The sequence below is a fragment of the Clupea harengus genome, chromosome 9, assembly GCF_900700415.2.
Source record: "Clupea harengus chromosome 9, Ch_v2.0.2, whole genome shotgun sequence".
Taxonomy (NCBI): domain Eukaryota; kingdom Metazoa; phylum Chordata; class Actinopteri; order Clupeiformes; family Clupeidae; genus Clupea; species Clupea harengus.
Genome location: NC_045160.1, coordinates 5,640,552 through 5,655,582, shown reverse-complemented (window position 1 = coordinate 5,655,582; position 15,031 = coordinate 5,640,552). Strand labels below are relative to the sequence as shown.

The window sequence follows — 15,031 nt, the reverse complement described above, 5'->3', positions numbered from 1 at the left end:
ACAGCATTTGGACAATCTCCAAACTCTGAATGTATCTTAAAAGCATGACTGTTATCGGATCAAGGGGGGATGATATGCCAGGCTAATGAGGAAGTTAAATCTTTGTGTATTCATATGCATGTATGTGCAAGCATGTGTGTGCGTGTGCGTGTGTTCTCAAAGGATCTTTAGACAAAGGCACACCCTCTTTGCTACAGATTGGACCAGACCAAACATAAAAGAGCAGATGTGAACAAGGAGGTTTCAGGCAGAGATCATCAGTGGCACAGTGATCCAGTAGTGTTGTAAGTGGGAATGGGGAATTGGTCGTACTTCATGACATTACTTCTAAAAGAAGTCAGCTGTGATATTAGTAAAATTCAATTCCAAATTCCTAATACAATAATGTAGATCAAGTGGAAATACATGCATGTATTGAGTAAATGAGTAAATTATACTTTATCATATTTTGTCTGTTGATTAGTCCGACGGTAATGCAATACTGTTATAGTGTATATGAAGACACATTTTTTCTCTTCCAATTCCAACAGCAAATATGAATGAATCTTTCCATGTCACATTGATTTTTGCAGCCTACAAGGACATGGGCTCAGCCAAATATGTACTTTTTACTGTTGTTTTCCTCATATACCTTGCCTCCCTATTAGTCAGTATTTCTATTTTGCTTTTAATTTACCTGGACATTTCCCTCCATAAGCCAATGTTCATATTTTTATTCAGCTTAATTGCAAATGGGTTGATTGGAAGTACAGCTGTTTGGCCAAAGGTTATGGTCTTGCTCTTAACAGATGTGAATACAGGATCGTACAAGGGGTGTCTTATTCAGATTTTTCTCATCGGATCCTATGGAGTCTGTAACAACGCAATGCTAACAGTAATGGCTTATGACAGATTTGTCTCCATATTTAAGCCTTTGCAGTATCACACCATCATGACCCCACAGAAAGTGAAACAGCTGTCCTTTGTTGCTTACTTTGTACCTGCAACTTTTCTACTTGGTCAAGTATGTCTGACAACCCAGATTTCCCTGTGCCAATACACGATTCACAAGATTTTTTGTGATAAATTATCTATCTTCAGTTTATCATGCGGTGACAGCATTATCAGTCATGTGAGCAATGTGTATGGTATATTTCTCCTCATTGGTTTTGGTGTTCTCCCTGTATTTCTCGTTTTTCTGTCATATTGGAAAATTGTGTTGGTAACAATGAATGCTTCAACAAATGCGAGAAAAAAAGCCTTTGAAACATGCACTCCACATTTAATTATTTTTATTAATTTCTCTGTGGCCACATTCTTTTCTATTATATATAATCGCATCAGTGATTATGTACCAGGAGGGCTTAATGTATTTGTGTCTATAAATTATGTACTTATACCCCCACTGATGCATCCCGTTATATATGGTTGGAAAAATAAGGAAATTCAACGAAGCCTCTCCAAAATTTGGAGAAAGGCCATTTTTGCAGTCTCTGAAAGTCTTCCAAGAGTTGACAAATCTTCCAAGGTCATAACATACTGTAGGTAATGTTTTGTTGTGGTCATGTTTTACACAAGTCGTGAAAGTACATTGGGACTGTGTGGGAAAAGTAGTGTGGTGGTGTCAAAGCCTCTCCTCTCCTAGGCATCTGTAAACAATTTGCGTTGGAATAGTCTGGACTAGGTGTCCACTCCTGAGATGCCATGAATTGCATAAAATATAAAGGTTAAGATGATATTATATGTTTGTAGTTGTCTGTGATAAGCCATTGTTGTTAAAATGATCAATATCATTATTATTATTAGTAGTAGTTATATTTATTATTATTATTATTATTATTATTATTAAGTCTCATAATAATAATAAAACATTATCATTTGGTATTCACCTCACAGAAAAATAAATCTTCTGACTGTTCTCATTTAGAAAATTAAGTTAAATGTGTCACTGTGTGATAATTTGATCCATAAACATACCAATAAAATCACCTTAAAAAGGAGATGCTTTGAATAATATTATACTACAGCTGAATACTGAGGGGAAAATAATATAACTAAGATTCATAAAACATGTATAGTTAATAATAAGATAATATAGATCATACAGATAATAGCACATATTTGCATGTGCTTCGCTATGCGCCAAGGCTTTTGCTGGAATGGACAGCACCAGGTAGGTCATTCCACCAACGAGGTTCCACAAACGAAGAGCCTTGACTGCGATCTCTTGCTGCTGAGAGGAGGCAAAGACAGCAGACGCTCATCAAAGGAGGAAAGTTATTTAGGTTTTTAGTTATTTAGGCTGTACATAACTCCTATATACAGTAAATATTATTTATTTTTAAGAAAGTATTTTGAACTAGTTGAAGCAAGGGAGCAAGGTTGGCAAGCACACATAATACCAGTGGAAATATGTGCTTGAGGTCTTGTTGCAAAATCAACCCAACATTGTCATTTTCCAGAAGTTTCTCGGTGAGTTTCATGCTGAGACTTTTGACCTCTGTCTTTCAAAGATCTTGCCTACGCCCTTCCTGTTGAGCCTGCTGTTGTGGGCCTAATTAAAAAGAACACTGATGAAGGAGTGCCCACTCAACAACCCATATGAAGTGCTCATAAAGCACAGAAGTGCTCATAAATTTCACATTCCGGGGCGCGTTTCCCACAGCGTCCTTTACTAAGGTATACCTTCTCTAAGAAATACTTTTGTAAGGTTGGTATGGACCACTCTTAGCCATCCCTTAATACAGTTTTCAGATGAAGCTTAATATAGGTGTTGCTTTACATTGTGTGCATTGTTAAATAAAAAAACACAATCTGTATAAAAATAGACATTAAATCCCTTGAGAATACAAATCTACGAGAAACTTCTAACCTTATTTGGAAACCCTTTATTTTGACTTGCATAGTATTTCTTGTTGACGTTTATTTCTAAAAACAGCTCATCTGCGCTCCAATCTTACTCATACTAATCACATGGAACATGAATTCAGTCTCTTAAGGTATACGTAAAAAGTTTTTTCTTAAGCGCAATTTATGGTCAGCTTTTATGCAGGCACGCAAGCCATGCAAGAGCCCCTTGCGTAGTTATGTACCCCTTCTTGCGTGATTGCGTGCGTCTCCCAATATTTGGAACTATCTGACAAAGCTACGCAAGCTGCAAGGCTGAGATCGGTATAAACCCATCGCTGTTTACCTTGTGGGCAGTAGCATGCTAACCTTAGAAAGCTGGCTCAGACACCTCGCGAATCCCCTCAGACGTATGTTTCAGTTACACATTTTTTTTTTTACATTGCACAGTGTATTTCTCGGTAACTTTTAAAAAATCTAGGCAAAAATAAGTCAAACAAACAAGTTTTCTTCGTTGTTTACCTTGTGGGTAGTAGCATGCCAATATTAGATAGCTGGCTCAGACACCTCGCAAATCCCCTCAGACGTATTTTACTACCAAAAACTAAACATAAATGAATACGAGTCGTCGATGCAACTGCGTGACCATGCAGTAACACAGTTGCAGAAGTATAAAAAGCCCTTTAAGGGGAACTCTTATGATATGGCTTGGAAAACACTTATGTCTTTCGTAAGGTATACTGTCACACAAGCCCTGACCCCTGCCACGCCCTGCTCCTGCTATGCCCCCTCCTGACTCAACACACCTGCCTCAGTCACCTTCCCAATCTCCTGATTACTTGATTACCCGTACCTGTCACTCCCTCCACCACTATATAAACTGCTCACTCCTTGTCTAGCCTCGCATCATGAAGGACTACAATCCCCACGACTCCAGCCACAGACCGAATGCAAAGAGACATACAATTTACATATTAATTTATGGTTATCCGCATGGCAGCATGATTCATTATAAATTACATTATAGGCATTTAATTACATTATATATTAATTATAGAAAATGTACTAGCATATATAGGCTAGTATGTCCTCTGTAAATATGTTAATGAAATTAAACATTTTACCTCAACAGAAACTAGTATAGTATTTTAACATTGTCTTTTAAGGACCTCAAACAGGGTTGTGCTGCTCTAAACTCAGGACCTATTATCTTATTTTACACCCTTTCAAAAAAGTTGAGCCATAGTTTAATCATAGAGCACTATTTGATATAAATTATAAATAATTTCTTACAGCTACGATTTATGTAATTACATATTTAAGACACATTTTGCCGGTTGGTTTATCTGAGCTTTCACACCTATTCAAACTTTCACACATATAAACTAAAGAGCAATATGCTGATATTAGTATGTGACCTGAAATACTAAGGCACCTGATGTGGCTCATAATCAACATACATGAAACTGTTAGATGACTGGACACAAACTCTCAGGCTAATGACAAGTTTATGTATTTAGAAAATGTTTTGATCTATTACTTGAGCAACAGGAACTTTTAAAGGAGATGTGGTGATGACAGTTACAATGCTATTGATGCTCCCATGGGCAACCACTTAATGAGTGGAATATGAGTAGGTCAACCATCATGTATGTCATTGTAGTCAACTCAAACAAAAGCCCCAGGGATGGTAGATTCAGTAGTGTATGGAAAATATACTACTGTAATGCCAGTTAACTTGGCTATGAACTATCTATAGCTTAGGGAACCATCTTCACAGTTTTGTAGTTGCCTGCATGTGTAATATGAACTTATTTTATTATGAAATCAATATGAACTTGTGTTAACATGAAGCTGCACAGGCACCCAGAGGGTTTCTACCCATAGACATACATAGACGCCCCATTGGCCTTTGGATCGCTTGTCAACGTCGCCGCCACACTGTAAACCCAAACAGTTCTACTAACTTATTAACATTATGTATTCAGTACTTAAAACCTGGTATTTAGTTGACCCAACTTTAAATGTATTAGTTTTCTGACAAGTGAAGAGGTTTTAATTGTATTGGAATGTATTTGTTTGAGTAAACATATCCTGATAACTCATATTTTTTTAGTTTCATTCAAATGTGACGTCTGACGTCATCAACGTCTTTGCAGGACTAGTTCAGAACAGAATCAGAGATCTTGTGATGAGAGACGGAGACAGCAGACTTAATAATTGTATAGTATCAGTTAGACTTCTATAAGCATGTTCCTCCTGTAGAAGAGGAGTCGACCAACTTCGTAGGGTGACCATATTTGAGTTTGTGAAAAAGAGGACACTTCGTCGCGGGGAGGGGCGTGGTAGTGTGTAGCATACAGATGACCCCGCCCCCTCCCCCGCGACGGAATTTTGACATCTTTTCCACATGCAGATGTCATGTGCTGTTGTAAACAATGGAACTAGTGGAAGCGGCACAGTGCTCAGTGTTGCCAGATTGGAAATGGTGAAGTATCGTATTAAATGCTCAAAATGATCGTCTTTGGAGGATAATTATCGTGCATCTGGCAACACTGAGAGGCCGGTCGACCAATGACAGTTCTCGCTACAGTCGGAGCTTGTGCTAGAAGGTGGAACGTAAGGGAGATACCCTTTCCTAAACTTGTAAGGGCGTAAAAACTAGTTTGTGAAGGACCCAGAGAAACACAAATATCCTACGAGGCAAAATCCCGGACGATTTTGCAATCACTGCCGGACGCATGTCCGGGTAAAAGAGGACGTCTGGTCACCCCACCAAAGGAGATATTTTAGTAATCCTGTCGCTGCTAAGCGTCCTTATCTGGTAAGTAAACAGTGTTTTTTAGGTGTTTGTTGCGACAAAATTGCGGGAGCAAGTGAAATTGCGATAAGAAGTGGCGAATTTCCCTCTTTGTAATTATTACTGAGTAATCACGTTTTGGCTGTCAAGTAGCAAGTTCAGTTGCACGACTGTTGGCCCTGGCGGCTAGGAAGCTAAAGAGCTAGTTAGTGTGTTATTTCCCCCCAAATATGTTCATGTGCAAAGTAAACAACAATCAATTGTTTATGTTGAAAACAACTCATGTTCTACAGAAACACCATATAATTTATATCAGCATGCTAATGTTATATGTAACTTTTTAGCAGCTAGCTAGCTTCTATGTGTTTTAATGGATCTGATGGATAAAAGTGTTAGCAGCAAGCTAACAATAATGGTCGAGAACTTCAGTTAAGACCTACAATATTCTTTTTGCCCTGACAGCATTCGTGTTGCATATAAACAACAAACCGATTTGATGTAGACATATAAAAAGAGGAGTCAACCAAAGGAGATATTTTTGTGTACAGGCAGAAGGCATCACGGACTGGCAAGACAGCAGAGGTGCTACAGGTGATCCTCGAGGCTTATGACCTTCAGGTATGTCTAGGATTAACTGCACAACAGTGATCACATTTTGTTTTTTACTGAAACTTTAATTGGCAAATTTTTAATTGGCAGTTTTTTGTATATGTTTCCATTGAAACTCTCCTGGTAATTGTATTGATGGTGTTTTGCAGGAGGAAGAGGAGCCAGATTTTGATGATGCTCCTGTTGCTCTCCTTACATCGGGTCCCGACCCCTTCAGCTGCGAGAACATCTTTGAATTGGGTGCAGAGGATTTCTGAGGCATTTATGTTGTTGTTTGGCCTGACATATGCTTTCAATTTAGAAGAATATCCCAAAAAACTCACGCACACCTTCTTATACAGAACCTTTTTATGTGTCTGGATGACAACAATACCTCTGAAACCGTCCTTACTCACCTTAAAAAATTATTTGTTGAAATAAACGATTTGTTGTTGACTTGTTAACTTTGTAACGCTGTTCTTTAAAGCTTTGATGTAATCTTTTATTTTGTCAGTTTTACAAGAAATATAAATGATGTGATGCCTCTTAAGTTTTTCTCATCTCACTCTTTTTAATAGAAATCTTACATAGATTTGAATGTTTCTTGTAGAGTAACTTTCAGTTTAAAGTCAGTTTGTAAACAGAACCAGAAAATCAGTGTATGTGGTCAATGATTGAAAATAAGTAGTGCTCACTTAAAAAAGTTAGCTATTTAAGTATTACCTACTCAGAAAAATCAAGCAGAGTTAACTTAAAAAAAGTAAGCTTATTTAGTATTATTTACTCAGAATAATTAAGTTGAACTCTTTCACCAATATTAAGTGCACTGAACTTGATTTTTAAGGCTTAAAACTTAATTTCATTTTGTGTTGTTGAGTGAAAATTATTTAGTACATAGAGGTTAAAAGATTTAAGTATAAAAATATTTGAATATAAGTTCAGAGAACTTAAAAATTATGAAAACGATAACAAAATAAATCAGTATAGCCGATGTATCATTTTTAAGTTAAGTTTACTTAAAAATAATAATATATATACTCAAATTTTATTATGTAATCGGTTACATCAAAAGTTTTAAGTACTCTGAACTTGTTCAGGTTTACAGTGCATATTGGGGATGAGAAGACTGGCCTGTAAACAAACGCAAGTAAACGGTGGAGCTGCGTTTTTTCTGGATAAAAAACACTATAGCGTTTACATTCCTCAACCGATTTCACTGAGTAATTTTTATATTCAAGGGTTTATGATCTACGTGTACCAAAAAAAGTTTTATAAGTTAAATCGAGGAGACTATAACATCAGCTAGGTAACTAGCTATCATTTTATGCAAATGGAACTGTTCCATTTAAATCGTTTAAGGTTATTAAAAGTTTCCTTAGCAACTAGATAACCATAGCAGCTAGGAAACACAACATTAGCTGCAAAGTTTACTTTCTCAAAATCAGCTCACCAATAAAAGGCTGTCTTGGGTTCAAAGTGATCACAACCACTTGTGGGTGAGGTTGACTGGCTTCACATAGACATTAAACAATCCTAAGAGAAATAATGGGACATCAACGTAGCAATGAAATGTTTAGTGAATGAGGGGTGAGAAGTCTGTAAGATAAACTCAGTTCAGTTCAATTTTATTTGTATAGCGCCATAACAATACAATTGTCTCTAGGCTTTTACAGAGACCAGAGCCTGTTTAGAGGAAGAGCAGTCAGTCAGCAACAGTCAGCGAGGTCAAGCAAGCAGGGACAGAATGCACTGTGCTAAAGGCAGTTGAAACTAAGTTTCAAGAGAAACATTGTTGAGAGCAAGAAGTTCTGATAACGGACAGGTGTTATTACTGAACCCGGATTGGACGAGACAATCATGCCACCAGCTCATGATCGAGCTTGTGGCCATACCTCGTGGGTACCTCGAGGACCCAGAGTGATAACATGGATACATCACTGGGCTGGGCCTTAAAAGACCGAACAATTTCTGAAGCTGGCAGAAAGCGCCTTCTCCAGCTCTCAATGTATTTGACTGTATTTGACTGCTGTATTGCTACTACTATTTGTCAGTAAAAACTTGTCTCGCTTACAACGATCGTTTCGTCCGGTGGCCTAAATCAACACGCTAAAGAAAATACTTAACAAGTCCCCCCTCCCCCTTACCCTGCTCGAACGCGTTAAAGCAGCACTAAGGAGTTTTTGACTTGGAGCTGCCCCTAGCGGCGAAACCTGTTGAAATTTGCTTTCCTCGTTTATGACAAACTAGCGAGTCAACAACGTTGCTAACACAGTCAAACATCAAGCAAGTGCAAGACAAGACAAAGCAGGACAGCAAATAAACTACTTACTGATCCAGCAGAAAGATGGCTAGTTCTGAATCACAATCGCTACCCGATCCTAGTCGCGCATGCTCAGACACAAAGGACCGGGCGGCTCCAAAAATCAGTAATTTCCCTACAGACCCCCGATGGCAATGGCGGAGAGGCCATTCTCCGTATTAAAAGTAATTGTAGTGGCACAATTTTTTTCAAGTTGTTATTTTAAGGTAGAATTGTTACATAGTGTTACTTTAATTTAATGGTTGCAAAACCCACTCCAAGCATTATTGTTCATGGTACTAGGTTGCCAGGGATCAATTAACAATTAAGCTTAAACGTTTAGCGTCCATTCCCACACCACACACCACAACACTAAAGAAATGGTCAAGAAATGGTTTTCATTGTGAGTGGGAATGGGGTATTTGTGTGTGTATGTGCATGCAGGTAAGGGGCTGGGGTATTTTATTTTTGCTTGAAATGCCCATCCCTACGTCATACAACTTTTAAATGACTAGGATCCTAACATTACAACTACATGACATGACGTAACATTCAATTAACTGCGGTTAATACACGGTTAATACACGGGTGTAATCAATACACTGGTTTGTTTTATAAAGTTACATAAAATGCTGTGGTGCGGTTTATATACGGTGCAGTTATTAGCCGGGAAAATACGGTAGAACACAATGCATTGCAATGAGTGGTTTCCATCTACCATGTCATAATAGCCCCCTTCTGCACCCCCTGACTTCCACAGCATTTGGACAATCTCCAAACTCTGAATGTATCTTAAAAGCATGACTGTTATTGGATCAAGGGGGGATGGTATAAATCTTTGTGTATTCATATGCATGTATTTGAAAGTGTGTGTGTGTGTGCACCAGTATGTGCATGCATTTGTGTGTCAATATCAAGTGCTTCAGGAGCCATGATGCTGTGAACTGTACAGGTTGTTCAGGCAAGATGGTTGCAATGTTGCATTTTTCTCTTTTTTTTTTACTTCTATCAGTGATGTGTATAAGATAATCATCAAAGGATCTTTACACAAAGGCACATCCTCTTTGCTACTGATTGGACCAGACCAAACATAAAAGAGCAGATGTGAACAAGGAGGTTTCAAGCAGAGATCATCAGTGGCACAGTGATCCAGTAGTGTTGCTAGTGGGAATGGGGAATTGGTTCATGAGCTGCAGCTTTGTAAGGCTATGATTACTCCGGAAAGAAGTCAGCTGTGACGTTGGTAAAACTCAATTTAAATTCCAAATACAATAATGTAGATAAAGTGGAAATATATGCATGTGTTTAGTAAATTAATAAATTGTATTTTATTAAAAAACGTGAACTTAGTCTGTTGATTAGTATGTAAAGTTATGCAATACTGCCATACTGTATATCATATATCATATACTGACACTTTTTTTCTCTTCCAACAGCAAATATGAATGAATCTTTCCATGTCACATTGATTTTTGCAGCCTACAAGGACATGGGCTCAGCCAAATATGTACTTTTTACTGTTGTTTTCCTCATATACCTTGCCTCCCTATTAGTCAGTTTTTCCATTTTGCTTTTAATTTACCTGGACATTTCCCTCCATAAGCCAATGTTCATATTTTTATTTGTATTAATTGTAAATGGGTTGATTGGAAGCACCGCTGTTTGGCCACAGGTAATGCTTCTTCTGTTAACAGAGGTCAATACCACATCATATGAGGGCTGTCTTTTTCAGTTTTTTCTAATGGGAAGCTATGGGGGTTGTAACTACACAGTGCTGACAGTGATGGCTTATGACAGATTTGTCTCCATATTTCAGCCTTTGCAGTACCACACCATCATGACCCCACAGAAAGTGAAACAGCTCTCCTTTGCTGCTTACTTTGTGCCTGCAGCTTTTCTTCTTGGTCAAGTATGTCTGACAACCCAGATTTCCCTGTGCCAATACACGATTCACAAGATTTTTTGTGATAACTTCTCTATCTTTAGTTTATCATGTGCTGACAACATCAGTCATGTGAGCAATGTGTATGGTATATTTCTCCTCATTGGTTTTGGTGTTCTTCCTGTATTTCTCATTTTTCTGTCATATTTGAAAATTGTGTTGGTAACACTGAATGCTTCAAGAAATGCAAGAAAAAAAGCCATTGAAACATGCACCCCACACTTAATTATTTTTATTAATTTCTCTTTGGTCACATTCTTTACTATTATATATAATCGCATCAGTGATTATGTACCAGGAGGGCTTAATGTATTTGTGTCTATAAATTATGTACTTATACCCCCACTGATGCATCCCGTTATATATGGTTGGAAAAATAAGGAAATTCAACGAAGCCTCTCCAAAATTTGGAGAAAGGCTATTTTTGCAGTCTCTGAAAGTGTTCCAAGGATTGACAAATCGTCCAAGGTCATAACATAGGCAATGTTTTGTTGTGGTTTGTCATGTTTTACACACATTGTGAAGATGCCATGGAGTGCATAAAATATAAATGTTGAGAGAATATTTCCATTGATGTTTGTAGTTTTGATTTTTCTGTGATAAGCCATATTGTTGTTAAAATTATTATTATCATTATTATTATTAGTAGTAGTTGTAGTTGTAGTATTTATTATTATTAATACAAATAATAATAAATGATCTTACTTTTAGGTCATTTGGTATTCACCTAACAAAAAATAAATGTTCTCATTCATATCATGGAAAAGAAATGTGTCACTGTGTTATTAATTTGATCCATAAACATACAAATAATAAGACCTTAGAAAGGAGATGCAGAGGAAAAAATATGTAATTAAGATTCATTAAAATGAAAAGGTTTTATTGAAAAAAAAAAAATGAAAAAGTGAATAACATAATATAGGGGTAACATAATATAGGGGTGGTTGACGTGACGCTTCATTTTTGTGTTTACGGTGACAAATATAAATAATAATTGGTCATGTTTCATAAAAATCTCTGTTTTTATTAGAAACTTGGTTTTCAAAAACGAATGCATATGTAATTCATGAGTGTTATAATTCAAGTATTTTAATATTTAGTTTGAAACATGACAGTTATCCACTCGTGTGACTTTCTGGGGTAACATTGTCAATCTTCAAACTTCTGTAATTAAATGAAAAAAATAAGACCAAATACATTAAATTACTTCAGAATCAGAATCAGAATCAGAATCAGAATCAGAAAGGTTTTTACTGCCAAGTAGGTTTTCACCTACGAGGAATTCTTTGTGGTACAATGGTGCAAACAATAAACATACACAATAAACAATAAACAATACACATATTAGGTTACAGCAGGAGTGTGCAAAAAAGGGATTAGAGTCCGTGTTGGGGGGCGGGGGTCCCGGGCCTTGTTGATGAGGCCAACCGCAGACGGGAAGAAGCTGCTCAGGTGGCGTGAGGTTTTGGTCCTGATGGACCGCAGCCTTCTGCCGGAGGGGAATGGCACAAGGAGTTTGTGTCCAGGGTGGGAGGGATCAGCCATAATCTTCCCTGCACGCCTCAGGGTCCTGGATGCATACAAATCCTGGAGAGATGGCAAATTGCAGCCAATCACCTTCTCCGCAGAACGAATGACACGCTGCAGTCTGCTTTTGTCTTTGGCAGTGGCAGCAGCGTACCAGATGGTGATGGAGGAGGTGAGGATGGACTCAATGATGGAGGTGTAAAAGTTCACCATCATTGCCTTTGGCAGGTTGAATTTCTTCAGCTGCCGCAGGAAGTACATCCTCTGATGTGCCTTTTTGGTGAGGGAGATGATGTTTAGCTCCCACTTGAGGTCCTGGGAGATGATGGTGCCCAGGAAGCGGATGGACTCCACACTGTCAACTGGGGCGTCACTCAGGGTGATGGGGTTGGGAGGGGCTGGGTTCTTCCTGAAATCGACAACCATCTCCACTGTTTTCAGTGCGTTGAGCTCCAGATTGTTCTGTCCACACCAGGTCACCAGATGGTCAATCTCCCACCTGTAGGCAGACTCATCACCACCAGAGATGAGCCCAATGAGGGTGGTGTCGTCCGCGAACTTGAGGAGCTTGACGGACTTGATAGGAATTATTTCTATATCCCAAATGTATCGGAGACTCAGTCAGATTGTGATGAAAAACCAAATCCAGGTTTATTCTTTCAGTGGCGCGCACCAGAGGAGGAAAGAGAGTTAGATTTCACTGTGTGTTCCACCTAAATCTCCTTCACTGAGTGTCTTTTGGGAAAGCACAGAATTTAAGCTGTGTGCATGCCAGGGGGGGTGGATCCCTAAATGCTAATTATTATATGTCTCTAGTCAGGGGGGAAGCTGTGAGGGCTTCTCACACCTCATGTAGGCCAGGAACAGAATACACATGAGAAGTTTTTACAACTCATGAAATCCAAAGAACACTAAAATGACCACTAGGTCAGATATATTGAATTATTGACTATGGAATATATTTATTAAACTAACTATCAAATGTCGGTCCCTTCATTCCCCCTTTTCAAGACTTAAGGTCTTGGACATAAATCTTTGTTTTTAAGATCAGAGTAAACGCTTGCTTAAGTTTTGGGTGAACACAGTCAGTTTTTCTTCTCTCTCTCTCTTTCTCCCAAAAGGTGCGCATTCTCTCGCGAGGTAAGGCGAAACCTTTTTCTCATCAGGGTGCCTCACACCTGTTTGCCAATTTTTGGTGGGCCCCCCTGATGTTTTTAAGGGGAAATTCCTTACCGACGTCATATCAAAATGACCGCCCTCTCCAGCCGCGAGAGCCGACAAATGTAAGCAGAGAAATAATTACATGTACAGTACAGGGTAGCCATTCGGAAACATGAAGTTACAAACAGTGGGAACACAGAACAAAATTAGCTATACATGAAGATGAACTCAAACAAAATGAAATAACTCGGATTACACAATCGTCTTATCAAGTTTTTCAGAAACGTATTCTAAACTCTCCTGCTGTGTACGTGCAGGCTTTGGAGATTGATGCATGAGATGACAGATCATAGGCGAGCAATAACAGCAACAATACATGAGGGCAAAGACGGCCATTATTATGATGGCAATTGCTCCTAAAGACAGAAAAATTTAACGAGTCCAGCCTCCCAGAGAATTCATAAAGTTTTCCACACCCTGTTGAAATGAATTGGAAAGTAGTCCCTGATTTGCATGGATGTTTTTGTTGGCTTGTTTCACAATTTGGTCCAAATCGTCGACGGAACTGGTCGCATCAGATATATAAATACAGCATTCTTTGCCAATTATTTTACAAGTACCACCCTGTGAAGCGAACAGGAGATCTAAAGCCATACGATTTTGTAGTGCTAATTCGCGAGTGGCTGTTAATTCCGTTTGTATAGCCTGAATCGTTTTGAGGGTTTGATTAGATGTTTGTTCAAAAGCTTGCCTAATGGCTGCTGCGTCTTTTTGTAAATTTCTTATACCCAGGGGAGCGAGAATAACCCCAATCCACTGTTCTACCTCTCCGACCTCTCGCTTACGATGGTGGTGTGTGGACGTTTGAGATTGGAGAATATCGTGAATAGTGATTTTGTCTACTACACGTGAAGGAGGGATCAAATGAGCTAGATAACATATCCCTGAGGCATTAACTGGAATGACAGTGTACGCAGACTTGCCGCATGCAAAAGCAGACCACTTAGGTGCCACAAGGGGTGTGCTTGTTACTCTGACAGTTACCGTATGATTGCAATGTGAAGTTCCGAGCTTTGTTCCGGTTCCTAGAAAAGACAGGCAGACTAGCGAATTCACTGTGACTGCAGGCATGGGTACCACAACACGGGGGTCGTTCCCTCCCGGACACACAGTTTGGCTAGGATTAACGCATTGTCCCCCACACTTTTGGCTAATGAGCTGAACGTCACGTTCCCCTGTGGGTTTAATAGCTTCCTGTGTTTGCCAATCGCATTGCCAAGGTCCGGTTGGTGTGTTATAGATGAACACGCCAAAGTAATCGTTCCCTTTGTAGTCTAGGTGGTATCTATGTGTCCATTCAGTTAATCGAATCTTGTCTCGAGTCCACTGACATGGCAAGGTTTTGTTATGTCTGCAAAGCAATTCTAAAGCTTTACTAGCACTAACAGCTCGTACCATACTAGGTCTATCAGTTACTAAATCCAGACGAAGACTTTTGTTTGAACATATAGGGCTCCAAGAGAAATTTCCCACCGCTGCGATTGCACCCATATCTACTGTCTCAGTAAATTTTTTTCGAGCACAATTTTTAAAAGATAACCAATCGTCCATCCCATAAGGGGTAGCAAGCATTGGCCATCCACGTCCGTCTACAGGCATCAGATGACAAACATAGCAGTCTGATTTGTTCATTTTTAACGCTACATTTTTAGACATTACCAGAGCCAGGTTCTCACTATCCTGAGGGTTGATGGAAGGCAATATGGGTCGCTGGGAGGCTAGTTTAGTCACGACAGACAACATTATAACATGGATTAACAACATTTTGACGAATTTTCCTTTTCTGGATACCAAGTATAACATGAACATGTAACAGGAATGTGGAAAT

At 38.8% G+C, this 15,031-nt stretch overlaps 2 protein-coding genes across 2 annotated transcripts; both read left to right on the top strand.

The window, feature by feature from the left end:
• Nucleotides 1-530: 530 nt before the first annotated feature.
• LOC105910126 (olfactory receptor 5AN1-like) lies at nucleotides 531-1,528 on the top strand. Its single transcript, XM_012838812.3, has one exon. It carries the CDS (start codon nucleotides 536-538, stop codon nucleotides 1,526-1,528), a length of 993 nt encoding a protein of 330 aa, XP_012694266.2. The 5' UTR covers nucleotides 531-535.
• An 8,098-nt stretch (nucleotides 1,529-9,626) lies between these two features.
• LOC105910125 (olfactory receptor 10A6-like) lies at nucleotides 9,627-11,350 on the top strand. Its single transcript, XM_031574132.2, has 2 exons — nucleotides 9,627-9,756; nucleotides 9,950-11,350. Exon 2 carries the CDS (start codon nucleotides 9,955-9,957, stop codon nucleotides 10,933-10,935), a length of 981 nt encoding a protein of 326 aa, XP_031429992.1. The 5' UTR covers nucleotides 9,627-9,756; nucleotides 9,950-9,954; the 3' UTR covers nucleotides 10,936-11,350.
• The last annotated feature ends 3,681 nt before the right edge of the window (nucleotides 11,351-15,031 follow it).